The 21,568-nt window shown below is 38.4% G+C and overlaps 1 protein-coding gene across 1 annotated transcript in view; it reads left to right on the forward strand.

The window, feature by feature from the left end:
- ABCA4 (ATP binding cassette subfamily A member 4) overlaps positions 1 to 21,568 on the forward strand; it is a 72,485-nt gene that overhangs the window by 32,519 nt on the left and 18,398 nt on the right. The window contains exons 18-34 of the mRNA XM_027651430.1: positions 319 to 540; positions 2,457 to 2,661; positions 4,891 to 4,989; positions 7,010 to 7,234; positions 9,747 to 9,924; positions 11,254 to 11,385; positions 12,109 to 12,248; positions 13,173 to 13,310; positions 13,578 to 13,765; positions 14,707 to 14,797; positions 15,247 to 15,452; positions 15,881 to 15,929; positions 16,451 to 16,692; positions 17,093 to 17,217; positions 17,903 to 18,001; positions 19,009 to 19,198; positions 21,424 to 21,518. Of these exons, the coding sequence (XP_027507231.1) occupies positions 319 to 540; positions 2,457 to 2,661; positions 4,891 to 4,989; positions 7,010 to 7,234; positions 9,747 to 9,924; positions 11,254 to 11,385; positions 12,109 to 12,248; positions 13,173 to 13,310; positions 13,578 to 13,765; positions 14,707 to 14,797; positions 15,247 to 15,452; positions 15,881 to 15,929; positions 16,451 to 16,692; positions 17,093 to 17,217; positions 17,903 to 18,001; positions 19,009 to 19,198; positions 21,424 to 21,518 (2,624 nt within the window). The remainder of the gene's footprint in view (positions 1 to 318; positions 541 to 2,456; positions 2,662 to 4,890; positions 4,990 to 7,009; positions 7,235 to 9,746; positions 9,925 to 11,253; positions 11,386 to 12,108; positions 12,249 to 13,172; positions 13,311 to 13,577; positions 13,766 to 14,706; positions 14,798 to 15,246; positions 15,453 to 15,880; positions 15,930 to 16,450; positions 16,693 to 17,092; positions 17,218 to 17,902; positions 18,002 to 19,008; positions 19,199 to 21,423; positions 21,519 to 21,568) is intronic.

Below are 21,568 nucleotides of genomic sequence, written 5' to 3' on the forward strand. Positions count from 1 at the left end.
TTAAGACAGGGACACAATGTCTATTTTCAGTCAGTTATGATCTTAATTCAGTCATCGAATAGGAATATAAACTCCACAACCTATTGTACTAACCTGAAGTCACAATCCAGGAACAGGGATAAAGTTAGATGAAGGATTTGTGATTGTAATGACCTCCGTGGTTGAAAATACTACCTGGGAGAGTTAGAAGTCATATTAGGTAAGAAGGACTGGCTTATTACTCATTACATGTTACATGTCAATGACAATTCTGACCTTTTCTACCAGTTCAGAAAGCAGCAATACTTATAAATTTTTCTGTTTTCCTTTTGCTTACAGCGTGGACAAGTACTACATTATAGCAATCCACTTCTCTTCTTTCTATTCCTGCTGACATTCACCACAGCCACCATAATGCAGTGTTTCTTGTTCAGCACCTTCTTCTCCAAAGCAAATCTGGCAGCTGCCTGCAGTGGAGTCATCTACTTCACCTTGTACCTGCCCCACATCATCTGCTTTGTCTGGCAAGACCGCGTGACTGTCAGTCTGAAGATCCTAGCAGTAAGCCTTTCACTGGTTCTGTGTTGTCTTTGCTCCCCTTCTCACGGTGCATATGTGAATTACAAATTATTGCACACCTCTTTCTCTCTGCTTTTGTGACTCAGAGAGGGAGACCTCTAAATCTCTCTCAAATAATTAAGGATTGTAAGTACATAAGCCTTTAGCAGGCCTAGTGCAAGAGATATCTTCATGGTTTTCAGAAAATCCAATAAAATTTTATTTTACTTTTTGAATGCTAGGAAATTAACATACTGTTTAAATTGTTTTGAACACTCCTTAGAAGTCAAAGCAAATTTAACTTCTGGTATGCTTAGTAAATATGAAGGCAATTTACAAAATGGAGAGAGTTATCTTTCTCATGTGCTATAACTTAGTTAACACCAAAATATCTAAGGATGAGAAGACCTCAGGTACACATTCTTTCTTTACCTGACCGTAGAGTTAGGATTTGGACCCGAGTGCCAAAGCTCTGAGAAATACTTTTCATCTAAGTAGTTGTAGACATTCTCCGCACAGTGCTTCCTTGTTGGTTCTCTTGCATTTTAGCTAAGGTGCATAACAAGTCAGAGGAGCTGGAAACTTCTTGCTGTTTTTTGAAATGGAACTGTGATCTTACAAAATTATTCAGACTAATTTTTTGTTGCTCAATGAAATGGGAAGGGTGTTTGAGGCCAGTCTCCCCATCTTTACTGAGTGTTCTAACAACACAGATAAAAGAACTGTCTTCTCCCCTTGCACTAGGAAATCTATAGAAAAAGGAAGAAAGAAAAGAGAACACTTTGAAAGCTCTACCTAAGTGTAAATATGGCTATTAATCAGCTTTCTTAACAGATGTACTATACAGATGTAGTTCATACCTTTTTTTAGTTCTACTGATTATGGCAATAAAGTGCAAAACTTGATCCTGTTGTTAAGTCTGGAGATGAGTAAGGTTGACCTCTGACAGACTCTGATTTAGGAAGAAACGTTAACACTAGCACACAGTCTAAGCATAAAAACAACTCTCTCTTCGCCTTAAAGTGAAGGAGGAGGCATCCATGTAAGAAAGGATGTTTGCTGGCAAGAAGCTATGAATATTTCTATTTATTCCTCTTCTTTTGTCTTACCTTTGTTGTTCGGAGGTTAATCAGCTGAAGAAGAGCTTATTACCAGGGATGATAAAGGCAGGGTGTGCATATGTAGGGAGCCTGAAGTAAAATGTTAAAGTTTTAAGGACAGTGAATATATTGCTGAAAACCAAATATTCTTTACGTAGCACACTGTGATAATGCCTCACTGAGAGTTGCTATTGGGATCCCTCATTTTCGTAAGGTCTGGCATTCCTGGCTGAACTACATGTCCTGTGAAACAGCACTAAATCTCTTCTTCCTCTGTTTTTGCAATGCAACATTGAAGATAATATTTAGATACTCTACTGGTTTATTAGTTTTTTATTAGTTTGTTGTGTGAGAACCAGCTAACAGACATGACAGGGGAAAGGATGGTTGTGGTTTTCCTTATTCTGAGAATCTGGTGTACTTTCTGACTTGTTACTCATAGTGGCCCTTCCCCATACACTCAGGAAATATTTTTTTCCTCCAAAATAGGCAAAGGTGTACGCTGCAAACTTCTAGATGCATCTGTAGTATTTTCTGAACAGAGACATTAATGAAAAAAACTCCAATCTGTGAAGGTTGACTAGTAGTTAAAGAAAGCACAACCAGGGTTGAATTCAGTCTATTGTGGCTAAAAACTACTTAGAATTGTTTCTATTCAGAGAATTAAACATTACAGACCAATATAAAAGTGAAACAACTTCTCCCATGTCAGTTGTTAGGCATTATTAAGTTTTGAAGTCCAGTCCCTAAAGGTTGTCTTTTTTTTTTTTACAAAATGTCCCCCTGTCTGAGTTGAATGTAATTTTTCCTCTATTCCAGAGTTTGCTTTCTCAAGTAGCTTTTGGTTTCGGTACAGAATACTTGTCACGCTACGAAGAACAAGGTCTTGGCCTACAGTGGGGTAACATCAGAACCAGTCCCTTGGAAGGAGATGATTATAGTTTTCTTTTTTCCATTAACATGATGCTTTTTGATGCTTTTCTCTATGGAATACTTTCTTGGTATCTTGATAACGTTTTTCCAGGTATGTCCATTTCTTATCCATATGAAGTGGCAGTGGTTGTAAACTCTGTTAATCTAATCAGTCTCTGAGTAATTCACTGTAAAAGCAGGGTGTTGTAGACCATGAATCTTATCCACTTTAGCACCACTGGTTTATTAAGTCTTCCACTTTTCTCTCTTTCTTTTTTCTTTCTCCTGTTTTATTCTTGAAAAGAATGGAAAAGGAAGAAAGAGTAAAAAGGAGGATGCAATTTCTGGTCACATTTTATAATTTAAATAGAAAATAAATCTAGAAAAATATTATCTGTTAAAATCCAAATTGTGTATATGTTTTCTTTTGAGAAATTTCAACCATTTCTAATGAGAATTCTTTAAATTTTTAAAAATATGAAAGTAACAGTTCTCGTTGACATATATATTATGACCACCCTAGGCAAAATGTTTCTTAAAGGATGGTACTATTTCCTAAGACACATACTTTGTCCCAAGCAGTTATGAAAGTTCATGTCCGGATTTATTTTTTTTCTAAAGGGGAATCATGATTCTTGTGTGAGTTCACAAGAGGATTTTTCTTTTTTTTTTGTTATCAGTTACAAAATTCTGGAACTTTCTTTGTGACAAAATTATTTGTCCTTCTGGCTTAAATGGTTATCTTACTTCATATTGAATATTGTTACAGCGTAATAAATATAAACTCTTATGCTGTACCCAGCAAGTGAGCTTTCTTTTCATTAATTACTCCTGCATGCAAACTGCAGTTCCAAAATGTGTTCTTGGCAGATGGATGTTTTTTTTCCTTTTCCTTTTCTGCAACTCTGTTTATTTAAAGAAGAGTAGACAATGTACTATTTCCATGAACACAGCAGAAATTAAACAACAGCATTTTCTTCATTCACAGATACAAATTGGGTTTTTTCTGTCAGCACTTTACACAAAAGTAACACCTTTCAGGGCTTCTAGTTAGTAGCTTTCCATCTTCCCAATGTTTGCTTTGAGTATCTGGTTGGCTTTCTGCTCCTCTGTTTCTGTAGAATTTCTCATGGTGTTTCTCTGTCACACATGTGCAGACCTACCAAATCAATACTGTAGTCTTTGAGGTTACTATGGATAATTCTCTGAGTCATATCCAGTTCCCTGCATAATCCTTTGAGTCATATGGTTCTTTTCCTGCTCAAGTGTGTTCTGCAGCTAACTACCCATTGGCACGATGGTGCTTTGGCTATTTCAGCATTCTGCTCCATAACAAATTTCACTTGGGTTTTGCATTCATCCTGAATAAGAATCTGTTGGTTTAGCCATCAGTTTCAGGGGGATATAATCCAGTCCATAGCAAGTGCAAGGCAAACTGTTTGTGGATGCAGACAGAGCATTTGTGTGCATTAATAGGGGTATAAGTGGTTGCCTGAAATACAGATAACTTTTGTTAATTCAGAAATAGGCAGACACTTTCATAAACAGTGGTTTTCAATTAAGAAAAACTGACCATCTTTCAGTGAGTATTACAAACTCCCTTTGCTTATTTTGAATAAATAGCACAAGGATAACAACATCTGGGTTCACAGGGATGCCAGTTTTAAACATAGCAGCTCAAATTCTTGCATTCTATAAATCAGTATGATCCAGGAAAGCAATGTTTACTTGCTGTAACTCAGATCTGACCTGACAAGAACTGGTAATGTTATTGTACTTTCTCTTATCCAAACTGAATTAACCTGTGAGAAAAAAAGCCCATTTTTGCTTAAGAAGACGATTACTGTGTTGTCACTTTTCCTAAAAGGCTGTGTGCTGAAATAACAGTCAGTGTCTTTTCCCATTGTGACTTGTGAATGTAGCCCCAGGATAATAAGTGTAAATATAAAATGCTTTTCACTCATGTCAACCCTCAAGCGCTAAGTGGGCCTTAAAAGAAAATCACTGAGTGAGGCTGGGATCCCACTTAAGCAGTCAACTGCCCCCTGGTTGGTAAGGATTCAGGGAGTATCTTCATTCTGTAATTCAACTATACTGTACTTAAACCAAGGTAAGGCAAATCGCATCACATATTTTCTTAATATTTTACTGCTGCCCAAAATTAATAAAAATCTGTAAACAAAATCTGTTCTGTCAGGTACTTGGTGGATGGTTTGACCTTCTGATATGCACAGTAGGACTTCAAGTGTTTATAATTATACTCAGATTTAGTTTAATTGTATTCATGCCTACTGAGAAATGGGATTATGAAGTGCATTTTACCTACTTACTTTTGTTTTAGGGGACTATGGGCTACCACAGCCTTGGTATTTCCCTGTGCAGAAATCTTACTGGCTTGGCTCTAGAAACCCACAAGATGAGAAAACAGCAACTGCAGATGGTGAGTTCTTTTAAAACTTGGGTGTTTAGAAATAACTTCATTGATCTGCTTAAAGGTGACATTACCTGAGCTGCTGCAAAGGTGAGAGACAGCTATACACTGAGAATCTCAGCAGGTGCCTTTGAACTTGGAGTGGCCTGCTATTATTAGAATTAGTAGAGGTGAGTCCCTGTTCCATTTGAGAGCCTTTGAAGTGTGGGTTAACAAGCAGCATCAGATCCCCACTCTCTCTACCCAACACTTTTTGAGACATTCAAGGTATTGCTCAACACAACCTTTGTGAAATGTTGATCTTATTTACACTGAGTTTCCTCATCTTTTTAAACCTAATTCTTTTCTATCTAATTTGACACTAATTTGGTCTTTTTACTTTCAGTTTCTAAGCAAGATCATGATTTATGGCACACTTGTACCATCTTGAATAACTCAGTAAAGAGCCACCAAGTTGATTAGGAGCTGCAGCACATAACATGATGAGAGAGCTGGATCTGCTCAGCCTTGAGAAAACTAAGATAGATCTAGACTGCTCAGATGTGTCTAGAGGAAGCATGAGAGGCAATGGATATAAACTGGAAAACAGGAATTCTGATTCAATATAAGAAAATAAATATTTGTTATGAAGGTAGTTAGAACACTGGAACAGGTCGCTCAGGAAGTTTGTAAAATCTGCATTTTTTGAGATAGTTGCCATGATCTGAATTGACCCTATTTTTTGACGATTGAACTGGAAACCTTTGGAAGTCACTTCTGATCTAAATTATTATTATCTCAACTAGCCTGATTGTGCTGGTAGTTATTTCATCCTCTCTTCTGCAAAACATTGCCTTGGGTTTTCTCAAGCAGGGACAATTGAAAAGGTCATCTTTGATTAATTCCTTTATAGGAGACTGTGATTCTTATCTATTTGAAGAACCAAGACACTTCAGTGTCTAGGCTTACTTGAACAACTGTAGAACTTTTCTCAACTCCTATCTTTCCTTCAGGGATAATACTGAGCATTTCCTTAATTTATTGTAACTGGTTAATGTATTGGGAGGAAAACTGGATAGGGAAATGTCAGATAATGTAAATTCACAGTTGAAAATTAAGATAAACTGGTAAATTATCTTGGTACTTTTAAAATTTACTTCTACTGGAGCACTTTTGTATCCCATACTTTGCCATTTTAGGTGATGGCGTGAACTTGTTTATGTGACTATTTGTGCACTAGGTAATTTTATACAGTTTTGTGGGCTAAAATTTCTTATAGCAGAAAGTTAGGGTGAAATTGCACAACAAAAATAAGTCCTAGACCATCTGATAAATTACAATTGTTCTAGTTTCACTCTAGACTGCTGGCCTGAATTTGTGTTATGTAAACAGTTCGTTCAGGGACTCCTGCTTTGAACATCACTGTTCTTCCTGCTTCAAGCCTGACCCAATCAGTGATTTTATGTGACTGTTTTCTTTCGTGGCAGCAAGGGCTAAGGCCAAACTGGAAAGCCAGAAATTCTTGTATAGAAGTTAACATCAACTCATTCATTCCAGCCTGCTGTTCTTAATTTAAGTAGCAGTTTAGCATTTTGCTTTTCATTTAACCTTTTAATTTTGTTTTCCTTCCTCTCCCTCCCTGTAAGTCTGGGAAATGTTTTTATGGCCTTTCTTGTTCACTTGAGAGTTGGACTCGATGATCCTTGTGGGTGCCTTCCAACTCAGAATAATCTGTGAATCTTCATGTGGTGAAGAATTTGGTCTAGAGCTGCATAGACAAAATGTAAAACATGTACCTAATATCAGTCAGGATCTTACTCTGAGTCTGTAACTGCAAAATTGTCAGTCGTCTTCCTTAAATATATGATCTTGACCCTCTGAAGCAGATTTTAAACTAGGTGCTGTGTTCCTAACCTAATGAGTTACTGATGGTTAATGCTCCTGGAAAGCTCAAAGCTTACGACTACCTCCTTTTCCTCAAAATATCTCTAGAGATAAGAGGATATTTAATTTTGGTTCCTTACATCTTGGTTACTTTTGGTTTATGTAGAAAAAATTCCAGAGTCAGAAGGCTGTGTGGATCAGAAGACCGTGGAAGTGGGAAAAAATGAAAGCAGAACAAATAAATCTGAAGAACCTGAAAAAACAGAAGAAAAGAATGACAACCAGGGGAAGAAGGACGGTAAAAACAAACAATGTAAACACAAACGAGAAAAAGAACCCGGCGAGCAGGGGAAGCCTAAGACAGATGTCCAGGACAAAGATGAAATTAATAGTAAGGAGAGAGAGCAACCTGAGTACTTTTGAGATACCATACTCATTATACTTCATAACAAACTACACATAGGAATGATTAGAACCAACCTACAAGAGCCCAGTGGGCTGCAGATGATAGCATGCAACTACCAGAGCTAAGCACAACAGAGACTGGCTCTTACTGATTCCTCTACATTCATAATCCCTTAGAATACGTTAGCCACTACACATAAGACAGCTGCCCTCCTGAAGAGCTCCATAACTTGTTTTTTATTGTGCAAATGCAGGCTGTTTCTTTGGCAAGTTAGAATTCATGCTGAGGGAAGCTTCAAAGACAGATACATTGACTCCTTAGAATTAGAGTCATGACTTCAATAAAAATACTTATGTTGAGAGGAATGTTCTTCCCACCTAGCCCCACCCCTCCTCTTTTTTTTTGTCTATCTTTAGTGTGTCTTGCATCTGTAGGGAAAGGCTGGTTTCAAAGGGATTTATCTGAAGTGCTCTGTGTGTCTGTCTGCACCCTCTTCTGATGCTGACATTAGCCACCACCTAAGAATTCCTGAATGACCTGCCTTGTTTTCAAGTCCCAATGTCTTTTTTTGTGGGGAACCAGAGGAATTTTTTGTATGTGATGCTCAGAGGAATGCATGTGGATTCTGTAGCACAAGTAACTGCTACTGGCAGCTCTGAGCCCATTGTGACTCTCTTGAAAAGCTAGAGATAAAAGTGGGGCCATCAGAGCTCCTCACGTAGGCACTGAAAACATGCATTCAGGGTGAATGGAAACAGGACAGGACTTCAAAAGAAAAAGGACAGGCAGAGGTCAAAGGTTATTTCAGCCAATCTTCTCCTAATACTGCCTTATCTTTGTGGTGCTGTATTCATCAGTTCCTGTGTTCCAGCTGCTCCATGGCCACAGAGGAAGGACTTTTTGCCTGTCACTGCACAAAAAAAAGCCCATCTTCCCTTTCAGCCACCCACACAGGAACTAGGAGGCTTGTGAAGAAGCCAAAACCAGACCTAGTATGGTTCAATGACACAGTTTCCAGAATCTTTTCATGTAAGAGCTAGTGCTTCACGTAAGAGTAATGGGATTGGAAACAGAGTAGTTCTAACAGCTTAACTCCAAAACTAGCACAAGTTGGCAGAGCAAGGCAGATGCTGTAAATATATCCTAATTGCTTGATACATTTTAAGCGGAGCTTTCACCAACACCCTATCCACATCCCCCCAGTGATGGCATCTCTGAAGAAAGACCGAAATGGCCCAAAATTGCACAGAGGATATAGGATCAGAATGGAGAAATATGAATCACAAAAAAAAGGGAGCTTAACCCTCCACTAATGTCCTTCAGGTGATGCAAAGCAGATACTGGGGGAGATCATCAGAGAATTTGCCGCAGAACTTGTCAGTGAGTCTTGCAGACAAATATTAATTGAGCTCATGATACATATAAAACCAAGGAAGGTGCCTCACAAAGCAAAAGAAAAGTTATCTATAAACATAATTTTATTTAAAATAAGACTACCCATTCTAGATTGATTATTTCATCTGATTTGTAATATACACAGCTCTCTCATATCCAGCATATTTGGGACTTTTTCCTGAGTGTTGTCTATAGTGACAGTCACACAAGCTACTGAAGGAGGTGGGACTGGTTTTGCCCAGATGGCATTGGCTGTTCTCCACACAGGCCTGCTGGGTACTGAACAATTTAAGTAAACTGGAATTGCAAAACAAGCCTCCCTACAAAGCCTGAAGCATTCTGTGTAAACAAAAGTGGACAGGGTCTTTAGTTTCAATTTCTCAACTCCCATAATTCATATTGCCCAAGGGCTTAATTTACTTCAAAGGAAGTTTGTTTTGTCTAGAAGCTGATGCAATAAGACATCCTGATGGTGCTATTTACAATAATGCGTTTTTAATCCTGAGAGAAAGCCATCTCATGTAGTGTTCCTGTTAGGTACTGTCTAAATCCTGAGCTGGCCTCAGCAATGGTGTAAATTTCACCTACCAGGATTGAAGGTAAATTTTTTTTGTTGTGTTTTGTTTGTGTTCTGGGGAGATTTTTTAAGCATCATGGTCAAAGAATGCACAGCTGGACAGATTATTTGAATGGCAAATTTCAGTCTGGCTAGAAAGGCAACCTGCTGTTTGTTTAATGTAATCTCTCAGCCTAAGTATCTTCAGAAAACAATCCCAAATAATCTTCCAGCTACACAATTGGAACAGAAATCATGTTCAGCTTCACCTGATCCAATGAGTTACCTCTCCACAGAGCACCACAGTTCTGGGCTCCACTTTTCCTGTCATTGATATGAGGGTAAATCTAAATAAATTGCACTGCAGTTAAAAATCTGGCATCAGTTTGGTACTGGTGTGACTTGGAGAATCTGGCCCTGGAACATGATGCTGTGTTTTACTGGGTATATGCTGTTGCTTCTGCACTTATTGGTGTGTCATCATCAAACTAGGGTTAAAACAGGTGTTTTTATTCTCTTTTCATTCTTAATTTTTTGCCTTTCAAGTAAATACCTTCTTTGAGCCTGAGCCAGCAGGACTGATTCCAGGAGTATGCATTCAGAACCTGGTGAAGATTTTTGCAAACAGGTCCAAGCCAGCAGTAGATGGGATGAATATTACATTTTATGAGGGTCAGATCACAGCCTTCCTTGGTCACAATGGAGCAGGAAAGACAACAACCATGTAAGTCTCTTAAGCAAATCCAGGGCTGTGCTCTATTGCTGTATCCCAAGGAACAGTCTTCTCTTTTCACTCTTTCCTTGTCTCTCTCCACCCCTGCAGCTGGCTTGAGACACAGCATCAGGCTTTTTCCAGACAGGGAAATGCTGCCCCTAGGCACAGAGAACATATCCTGGATTATCCCTGGGAGGGAGGCAATACATGACACAAACAAGTGAAAGTCTAAAGAGAAGGAAGCAATACTCTCTCCCAGAATTCATTTCCCATGGCCAAACTACCCTTAGGTGAAGAAGGAGAAGGATCTTCTGGCTGAAAGGGCTGAAGATTTGCAAGCCACCACACTCCATGTGTTCTTGGTTTCTCTAACTGGCTTGAAGTCAGTCACATTTTTTGGTCTGTGTGCAAAGGAGTATAAGATATAGACCCTCTTTAAATAAAATGGTTACATGCATGTGACATCCATGTCCAGATTAAAATGTTACTCTTGTCCTAGAACTCTAGCATCCCAGGAAGCCAGACTCTAGGAATGTTTAATTTTCTTTATATGGAACTTTATTTGGCAAAATAGGATTAATTATCGAAAAAAACATTTCATGAATCTGTGACAAGGTCATCAAATGTTGAAAGAACTGAATGTGTTTCATTATGACTTTTTCCAGCCGAATACTTTAGGATTTTTTAATTAAAAATACTCTTATTTCAAATGCACTTTAAGTTGCTTTTTAATTTTTTTAATTGTTCCACAAGAAGTATGTTCAACCCAAAGTAAAAGCATTCTAATCTACTGAAATGTTTTGTAAACTTGGCTTTTTTTGTTCTCCTGATAAAACCAAAAATTTGTATAGCTTTGAACTTTTTAGAACTGAAAAACCCAATATTCACCCAAATGTAGTAACAGATGCCACCCATTTGCAACATAGCGTTTGATGCCCTTCTATTTTATAGAAAATAAAGGTGTAGGGCATGAGTCAGTATGGCCAGAGACCTCAAGCCATTATTCTCTATTTTCATCCTAGTGAGCTTCGTTTTAGACCCCTTTATACATAGGGATGATGAAACATGCTGAAAAAGCTACCTGAAACAGAGGAGCTGTCTAAAACAGTTTTTTAATGGAAACCAGAATCATACAGACAGGTGTATCAAAAATTATGTTAGCAGATTCTCTCTGTAGCAGGGCAAGAGTACTTTCATGCATGTTTTTCACCAGTTTTGTTTCATCAAGGCCTGTAGTAAGAGATCAGCATGCTCCATCTAGTGGAATCATGCGATGTAGCTTCCTAATCTAGCGCAGAAAGATAGGAGACTGGGAATTTCCTCATTCTGTTTTCCCAGGTCAATACTGACAGGCCTCTTCCCACCAACGTCTGGAACTGTGCTGATTGGCGGCCTGGATATCCAGACTCACATGGACTCTGTTCGGCACCGAATAGGCATGTGCCCACAGCACAACATCTTGTTCAATCAGTAAGTATCATTCCATACCAGCTTTAAGAAGAAGCGTCCCGGTCTGCATGTGTGAAAATGCCCAAAGCCTGTGTTGTTTCTCTTACTGTGCTGGCAGTAGATGTGTTTCAGGAGCGCTTCTTCATCTCTTAACACTCACATGGGGTAAGTGTTGTCCTTCTGCAGTAGAAATCTCCTGTATCATTTTGCTGGAAGCGCAGTATTTTCTTAGAAAAATGAGAGTGGTCTTGGTGTTTTCTCTTGCAGTGTGAGTTAGCAGAAGTCCATCCTGAGGCTTCATACACTATAATTTAGGACTCCTAAAGAAAAAAATCCAAGTTGACAGTGCAGTAGCAGGAAACTTTTATGTCCATTTTGCACTACCACAAAACCACTTACTGCCTTCTCAGGTGATTTCCAGCTTCACTACCATTAGTTTGTGTTCATCTCAACAGCAGGCTCTCTTCCTTAATGCAACTCCTCATGTTAGCTCCCATTTTATTCCCATAAATGGATGGTTTCATGCCTGCTATACCTGTTCCTTTAGTAGCAGGTTCTACTTTGAAAAGGCAGAGAAAGAGCCTATGACATCCAAGTGAAGTGTGTTGATCCTGAAGATCTTCTAGGGTAATGCAACCTCTCTTCTTTAGCAAGATAAAGCTAGAGTGAATTTATTGCTGCTTGGGAAAAGAACCCAGCTTATTCATTTAAATTGTCTTGGTGCCTTTCTGTCTGATTTCACAGCCTTACTGTAGCAGAGCACATCTTGTTTTATTCTCAATTGAAAGGAAGATCCAGGGATGAAGCTGAGCAAGAGCTGGAAACAATGCTAGAAGATACAGGCCTCACCCATAAAAGGAATGAAGAGGCTCAGAATTTGTCAGGTGCCCACATGAATGTTCTAAGATGGTTTTTCCTGCTACCTTTTCTTTGTCTTTCACAGAATCACAGAATGGTTTAAGTTGGAAGGAACTTTAAAGATCATCTGGTTCCAATCCCCCTGTCATGGCCAGGGACACTTTGCACTTAGACCAAGTTGCTCACAGTCCCATCCAACCTGGCCTTGGGGCAATTATTATTTGAGTTACATGTTTGAGGCCATATTCTGACACGTCAATGTACACTGGGAAAGTCTTTATTCTCAAAGAGTAAATGGGACTGTACAAGTAGTAAAGCTGGCACAACCTGTCCCTGAAGCTTCCATTTCTTTCAAATATACAACAAATTTGAGTATACTTAAAGCTATTACTTTTAAATAAATATATATTAAAAATTGATTAATATAGGGGAAAAAACAAAATACAATGTTCTATTACTTCAAGGCAAATGAAATATTATACTATCATGCTGCCCCACTGTTTGGATCAGTGCTCTGTAATACCGTATTATTTGGTAGGAGTAATTTCTTTCATTTTAAAGGTCCAAATGCACATAGCATATTTGAACAACTCTCACTTTCAGATTCAAAAGGTGATTTGAATAAATAGGCAGGTGTTCTTATACTACTTTGTCCTGATTGCAACTATAAAAGTGGGCTAGTTTTACAAAAGAATCTTCCTGCTTTTGCTTCTGGCAAGAAGCAGAAAATGCAAGGTATAGATGAAAAAGACAGATATATAGATATATAGATAGAAAGCTGTTATGAACTTCAGAAGAAAAATTACTATTGATTTAACTTTGCAGAAATATTTGTCTGAGGATGGGTTTTGTTTTATTTGTAGCAGTTTGTCCCCACACCAAAAAGCAATGTAAATATATACCTACCACATATGTAACTCAGACTCCTGGATGTGTCTGTCCTCTGGTAGGTGGAATGCAAAGAAAACTGTCTGTTGCCATTGCTTTTGTGGGTGAAGCAAAAGTGGTAGTCTTGGATGAGCCCACTTCTGGAGTTGATCCATATTCCAGGCGATCCATCTGGGATCTTCTGCTGAAGTATCGCTCAGGTAAGAAGTTTGAGAGTAGAAACTGTTTAATTCTGTTGGGTTTTTTTAAAACTTGTCATAGGCGCAGCATGTGCCTGCTGTGTAAACTGTCAGGAGTAGTGGGATATGAAAGCAAGCAAACAAGATTCTTTGGACAGATACCTATGGTTGTGGCAAACCTGGGACCTGATTTTGGTGCAAATAAAACCCTGCATTAATTGACAAAAAAACTAAGCACAACTTTGAGTTCCAGAGAAAGTCCATGCCTTGAACATTCATTCCTTCTAGGCAGAACCATCATCCTATCAACCCATCATATGGATGAGGCAGACATCCTTGGAGACAGAGTAGCCATCATATCCCAAGGGAAACTCTTCTGCTCAGGCTCTCCTGTATTCCTAAAGAACTGCTTTGGCTCTGGCTTCTATCTCACTCTTGTTCGCAAGATGAGAAACAGAAGAATTGGAAGGGCTACAGTAAGTATGTATCTCCTTCCCTGCACAGGTTATCTCAAAAATACTTGCACTGCACCAAGGTAAAAAGCAATTAGGTGCTGCTTGAGACAGTGTACAAAACAGAAAGCACAGAATCACAGAATGATTTGGGTTGGAAAAAAACTTAAAAATCATCCAGTTCCAACTCTCCTGCCGTGGGCAGGGAGTCCTTCCACTAAACCAGGTTGCTTAAAGCCAGTCTGGCCTTGAACACTTCCAGGGATGGGGCATCCACAGCTTTTCTAGGCAATCTGTTCCAGTGCCTCCCCATTCTCACAACGAAGAATTTCCTCCTAATATCTATTCTAACTCTATCCCTTTTCAGTTTAAAACCATTCCCCCTTGTTCTATCGCTACATGCTTGTAAAAAAGTCCTCCATCTCTTTTGTAACCCCTTTTAAGTGCTGGAAGGTCTCCCTGGAGCCCTCTCTTCTCCAGGCTGAACAATTCTAACTCTCAAGTTGCCTTTGTTCATATACAGGTCTTCCTGATGCTTGCTTTTGCAATACACTGATTTTAAACATTATATAGTTTAAGTAAGTAGCTCAGACACCGGAAGAGTCTACATTTATCCACAGCTAAACCAGCCTCACACAGTTTGACAAGTAGGGTTCTGGATTCTTTCTGCTGCTAATAGTGCTTCCAGTCTTAGTAGCAACACAGTCTGTATACTCAGGGCCACTGCTAGTCACATTTCCCCAGGCATTTTGTATGCAATTTAGAATGGACAGGTATGATTTGTGCAGGTGGAATTATGTTTTCTGCATTGCTTAATCCAGTCTTCAGATGACTTTCAGTCTAGTATGTTCAAGATGTTCTGGATATATTTTTCACTGACTCAAGCTGTTCAAATACTGACAACCCTTACATCCTGTTTTGTGTGAATCTGAAGCACTTTCATCTTTTTTCCTTGTCCATGCTAGTCACTTTGTAGCTGTGGATCTGGGTGCTCCTGTTCCTGCTCCAGCTGTGTGCCCAGGGATGAAGAAGGAGCTCCAGAGCTGGAACTGGATGGTAAGAAATGGGATGGTTCATCATTCCTGCACATAATTATGTCTTCTGTTATGCTGCAATCTTGTCTGCTTCTTAACCCTCTTCTTTGGTCCTTGAGTCTAACATTTGTATTGTATTGTAACATGAATTTGATGAGGCTACTCTGTGATTTTGCCCCTTTTTGGTATATATGTGTTCTCAGGCACAGATGATGAAATTGAATTTTGTGTGCTTAGAAGCAAAGTATAGAGTTTTGAACTACTCTGCACCAAAATGTGTAATTTGTTAATGAAAACTGAAGCATATCTAGAGCAAAGGAAACTAGCCCAGTCTAGTACAGAATTAACTGAGTTATCTGTGAGTTATGTAATAAAGCAGTCCCCTTTTACACTGTGCAAACAACAGCTTTTGAAATCATGCTTAGTATGGTTAAATATTCATTCTATGAACACTGTTTTGACTTTTCACAGGAGATCTAAATGAGCTAGCAGAAGTAATTCACCATCATATTCCAGAAGCAAAATTAATTGAAAGCATTGGTCAGGAACTCATTTACCTTTTGCCCAATAAAAACTTTAAACAGCGATCTTATGCCAGTCTCTTCAGAGAACTGGAGGAAACACTGGATGACCTGGGACTCAGCAGTTTTGGAGTTTCAGACACACCACTTGAAGAGGTAACAGGCAGATGAAAATACTTGTTGATCTTACCATAAACCACCAAAATGTTTACTGAGACAGTTCCTAATCTTAAACACGTAATTCATGATTCCTAATATGCCCTTCAAAACCTATTCACATATACTGTGGCACACTCAGAGAATCTTTGAGAAGAGCATAGAGAAAAGATCCAAGCCTTATGTCATTGTAGCCCTGTGGAACATGACTCATTAGCCTGAAATATGTCCCTTTTTTTATATCTTTGTTCATTCATTTATTTTCTGAGGTATTTCATAAGAGACCTCTGGTTGTATAATAAGTTGAAGTACTGAAAAGGTATCCAAATTTTTTTTCTGTTATATTGAAGGATGATGTATGATGTTTTAAAGATCAGATTATTGCAACTGTTCTTTTCTTAACTGAGTGATGTATTTGTCTATGGCAGGTTTTCCTAAAGGTCACAACAGAAGCTGACCCTGGAATGCAAAAAACAGGTATAGATCCATGAATCTGTATTTGATAGACTTTTCTTGGGACTGTTCTTTATTCTGAACACCCTGTAAAGAGGAGCATCAGAACTTTCAGCCTTTGTATAGCGTTTTTTGACAAAATAAATTTAGTCAGCAAGTATCTGTTTTTAGGGCCTGACATGATATCAGAGAAACAAGATTAAGTCAGCAGAAAGACTTAGATTTAGATTAGATGAGGTTCTTAACTATGTAAATAAGAGTGTAGTGTCAAGCACTCAGATGTCAATGATTTTAGTAGTTTTATAAAAAATACTTTCCTGTCCATTAGTCCATAAACTACAGACATGATTAACTTGTTCATCCTGCTGAGAGAAGTGCTAACCTCCTGATGTCACTAAATACATCCACAGTGAAAACAGTTGTAATAAAACAATCTTGTGATGTGATATATACAGTTGGTAAAATCTGGAGATCATTAAAATATTTGTGGTACTTCATGTATGGAGGATAAAGTGTCTTATCTGCTGCTCCTCATCTTAACCTAGGAGACACTCAAGAAAATGGTTCTACTCTTGGCAAAACACCTACTGAGAACAAACCAGCTGAACAAATCACACTGAAAACTAATGACACTTCTCGAATGCCAGTAGGCAAAGCAGGAGATCAAAATGAAGGCAAAGGGTCGCGACAATATAAAGGTTTTCAGCTTGTACATCAGCAGATCAAAGCACTGCTCATCAAACGGTTCCACCGTGCCTCCCGCAGCCACAAGGACTTCCTAGCCCAGGTAGTGACTGACTTTTGCTGTTCTTGATTCTTTCCCACAACATTCTCAACACTGTCTTTCCACCAGTGGAAAGCAATGGAGGTACTGCAAATGGGTAACAGTGTTCCGAACTGTGTAATTATGATTCCAACTCTTCTGCCTCTTCTATTTCTGCCTGGAGACTATCACCTGCACCAAGTTCATGATTCAATCACTAGTAGCCCAACATTTTATTTTTAACATAATACAATTCTATGACAACCAGAATCTTAAGTGATTGTTGATGTTTAGGAGCTAAACTAGATTAGATCTGCGTATTCCTGTTGTCCCTCCTTTGTTTACATATATTATGAGATATGTACAGAATCAATCTACAATGTATATATAATAACCTAATGTGAAATTTTCATGTTCCCTGCAGGTTGTTCTCCCTTCTAGTTTTGTGTTGCTGTCTCTAATACTTACAGTCATTATTCCTCCATTTGGAGAATATCCCGCCTTAACATTACACCCTTGGATCTATGGACAACAGTTTACTTTCTTCAGGTAAGAGGAATCACTTAAAGTACATCTGTCATATATACACCTTTTCCTCCCTAGGATCATGGGGGACCATTTAGGATCATGGGAGATTTAAGATCATTTAGGATCATGGAGCCGTGTCCCATTGGGCTTTTCTCACTCTGTGTGATATAAAAAAAAGATTAACTCCGCTGGAATCAACAGATTTCAAATAGCACAAAATTGGTGCAAGTAGAGAAAACAGCTGTTAATGCATCTAACAAATAGTCCTTCAAATACCTTGCTGTCTTTGGTAGTCTTTTCTTCCTACCTGAATTTGTGGTCTCTACACTTATAAAATTACATATCCTGCCTAACAGGAGATACAGATCTCAGCAACTGAAAATGCAGAATATGTTTTTCATCTTCTAATTACTGACAGTACAGCGCTGAGAGGACAGAAATGAGGATTCAAGCTTTTTTGGAGAATATTGCTATTGGACTATGTCAGAAGTTATGCCTTACTATTAGGAGAAAAGGACCACTGTTTATCCTGTTAACCATTTTGGAAGGTTCTGGAATTTTACATTAAAAAATAAAACAATTGAATTATCAGCATTTGGAGAGGGGCAGTTGGTTCTGCCATATGACTGTTTTTCTCTAGTTCCTATGCGTATTCCACTACGACAGTTTGAAAAAATATGTTATAAAGTCCTATTTATCCCCTTAGCAATGAACGTCCTGGCAATGAGCAGATGGTCTCCCTTACTCATGCTTTCTTGAATAAACCAGGATTTGGAAATCGCTGCATGAAGAATCAGCCTCTTCCGTAAGTTGCTAGCTAATTTCTCTTGAGCAAGAGCCTAGCAGAGTATTACTAGTAGAACTTGAGTAGTGAAACAAGAATGAATTGGCTTGACTTTTCACTGAGCCAATGCTTCAGATACGTTGTTGGCAATAATATCTAGTATCGGGTCAAAAGTAACAAACAAACAGCAAGATGACACGGCCACTAGATTAGGAATGATTTGCAGTGCTCAGTGTGACTAACTGGAAACCAGCTCATGTAGGCTTGTATTGAGAGTTAAGCAACCTTGAAATTTATGTCAGGAGGTCAGTGGGCCCAAATCTTCACAGCTTCCCTGGCACTTTCCATGCGCGAGTCCCTTCAGGTTCCTCCTGTTCCCACTGGTGTGTATGGAAGCAGTAACTTCAGCAATCGCTCAGATTGGGAAGAACCAACAGGATGATTTGAAACTATTCTCAGTCTGAAGTGAGGGCAGCATTAGTAGAGCTCTAACTTCAACTTTTGTTGTTGTACCTGCCTGTGAGTCCTGCTTTGGAGCCATTTGCCACTGGCTTGCTATGCTTTGACATTTGTTCCATTTCTCCTGCCTCTTTCCTGGTCATTATTTGCAGCAACTTGATTTTTCTGTCTGTCCTCTCTTTTACCTTTCCTCTCCTCTACCTGGTACAGCAGGAGCAAAGAGGAAACTTTAAAAAGAGAAAAGGTGCTACATGAGCAAGGAAAAGGATAGTTTCTTCACAAAGATATGTGTCCAGTGCAGATTTCATGTGTATTAATGGGTCAAACATAATCCCCTTGTTCCTTCAGTGTCCCATCTGCAAACTAAAGACAGTAAACTTGGCAGAGATGTGGGAGGAGATTATATTTTTTCATGTTTACCAAGCACTCTAAAATGCTCTTCTTATTTGTAACTCACAGGATAAGGGCTGAGAGGGGAATGGCTTCTGATGGCATTGTGATTTTGTGGATATGTGAGTTCTCATGAACTGTTATTTCTGCACAGCTTAAAGCTCTGTTCCTCTACACAGGAACTACCCATGCAATAATATGCCAACTGCCTGGAACACACCTGCTGTTCATCCTAACCTAAGCAGCCTGCTGCTGAGCCAAGAGTGGAGCCCCGAGAATCCATCACCTTCCTGCAAGTGCAGCACTCACAAGAAACTCATCATGCTGCCAGAATGTCCTGCAGGGGCAGGAGGCCTCCCACCACCACAGGTTGAGTCCTCATGCTATAAATCTTTGTAGAAAAGTTTCATGGCAAGTGCTGGAAGAGGGATTATTGTGTAAGTACCTTGCCATGCTAAATATACATGGAAGGAATTGAGTGCATTTTTTTAAGGGAGCAAGAATTGCTGGGATTTGGAATTCAGTTTCAGAGGTATTGGAAAAGCTTACCCATTGAAATGAAATTTGATTACTCTTTTCATCCAAATTGCAAACTTTTCATGTAGAAGAAAATCACAAAAATTTTAACGATTTGCATAATCTTTAAAAATCTTTAAAAAATCTTACTTTCTTTTTCCTCAATGAAAATTCTGTTTAGAAGATTACCTTTCTTTAAAGAAGGAAAGAGAAGGAGGGAGAAAGAGGAAAGAAAATGAAGAAAAATTTCACAGTTTTCAAAAACGTGAAGTGGGGTCATCTCATTAAAATGGAAAAATTAATATTCAGTCAGCCCCAAAGTATTATTTTTTTCTGTGTCTTTCAGTTCCATTTGTAGAAAAAATGTTCTAAGCTGGCAAAATGAATGTTTGTATGCATGTGCATGGACATGAGTAATTTAATAACCGCTGATGCTGTATGGAGGAGAATAGAGCTACATCCCCACCTGCTCCTATGATCTGAGTAATACCCTTTATAAAATGTGCTTGGTCTTTTCAAGAGCAAAGGAAAATTACAGCCTGTTAGTGTTTACATTTTATAAATGCTCTTCTAAGAAATTAAACAGAAATGCAGCCACTCTCAGAGCAATAGCTCACTAATTTAATGTCTCACCATGCGCACTGCTTGGCTTTAATATTCCTGTTTGCCAGCCTGCGCACATAAGCCAAATAGCTAAAATATTTCTAGTTTTTATAAATCATAGAACCGTTAAGTTTAGAAAACAACTCTAAGATCGTCAAGTCCAACCATTAACCCAGCAGTGCATCTTCACCATTAAACTGTATCCCCAACTGCAACATCTAGACATTTTTTTAAACACTCCAGAGGTGATCATTACAACAGTTTCAGTGATGTGATCTCTTATAAATACTGACTCAGCTTGCTTTGATCTCGCTATCACTATTCGTAAAACAACAGTTGTTTTAAATATCTGTAGAATTCCTATTTATGAAGAAAAAAAAATTAATAAAGTGGTTGTATTCTGACTTACAGTATCCCAAGTTATTTCTGATTTCCAAGTAATCCCTGTCCAAGAAACAAAGTTGAATTTTGCTAATCACATGCTAATGTATTTCAGAGAACTTTAGTCTAAAACTTTGATTCCAAGTAAGATGTAAGGTTTTTTATTTGTTTATGGGGATTCTAGTCCTCTAGATGAAATGTGTTTATTATAACATTATCCTGATAACTTTGAAGATATTATAGTTTTGTATAACTTGTCAGAATGAAACAGTTCACATTTGAGTCTGCAGGGAAGGCACAGTATGTAAATTATTGTGAATTATGTCTAAGCATAGACAACTCATTTAATGAAAGCACTATGAAGATGCCTCCAGTCTTCCTATGTAGAATCAACTAGACATCTGTAATGTGTCTTCTGTGTCATCCAGCATTGTCTCTCTGTGGACAACTGTAGGAACTTCTGGAAAGTTCATTAGACTTCTTTCTAGGACATTATCAGATCATTTCCAGCTGCGAGTTTTGACCTCTGAAACTGCCCAGGAACCTTCCAAAGTATCTTCTACCTTGGGATAAACTCAGCAAGTGTGAGATCCTGTATTTACAAAAGGCTCAAAAATTTGTCACGTGGCATGATTTTCATTTAAAAAAAAATGAAAAAAAGAGAGTAATTTTCATTCAAAGTATCTCATGTGCTAATGAAGGTGAAGTTTTCATATTAATTTTTACCTAAAGCTGCTAAACTGTAGAAAACTACCTTTTTTTTTTTTACTGGGACCTCAGTTTGTTTGAAAAGCTTCCTTTTTTCACACTGAAGAAAAAGTCTTGAGCAACCCTGACTTGTGTTGCAAATAACGATTTCAGAGTGAAGTGCAACTGTTTTGTGTCATGCATCACAAACTTGATTTCTTCTGAAGTCTTAGTAAAGTATGTTTGGGTTAGAAAGTGAATGACCTACTCTCTTTCAGTGATACTACAAACCTGAGCATTTTATCTGAATCAAAGCTACTTTTGCTGGTTTTCTGACAAACTCTTAGTTAATAGCTTTAGAGACTGTAAAGTTTACTGTGATTGATTGGGTTTTCATTTCTTGCCAGAGAGTGCAACGCAGCACAGAAATTCTTCAAGATCTGACCCATAGAAATATTTCAGATTTTCTGGTGAAAACATATCCCACTTTGATAAAAGGAAGGTAGGGATGAATTTCTCTTTATTTTTCACATGCAGTATTTTGTACCTGGC

This window comes from Corapipo altera, unplaced genomic scaffold (assembly GCF_003945725.1).
Source record: "Corapipo altera isolate COAL_440 unplaced genomic scaffold, ASM394572v1 57, whole genome shotgun sequence".
NCBI lineage: Eukaryota > Metazoa > Chordata > Aves > Passeriformes > Pipridae > Corapipo > Corapipo altera.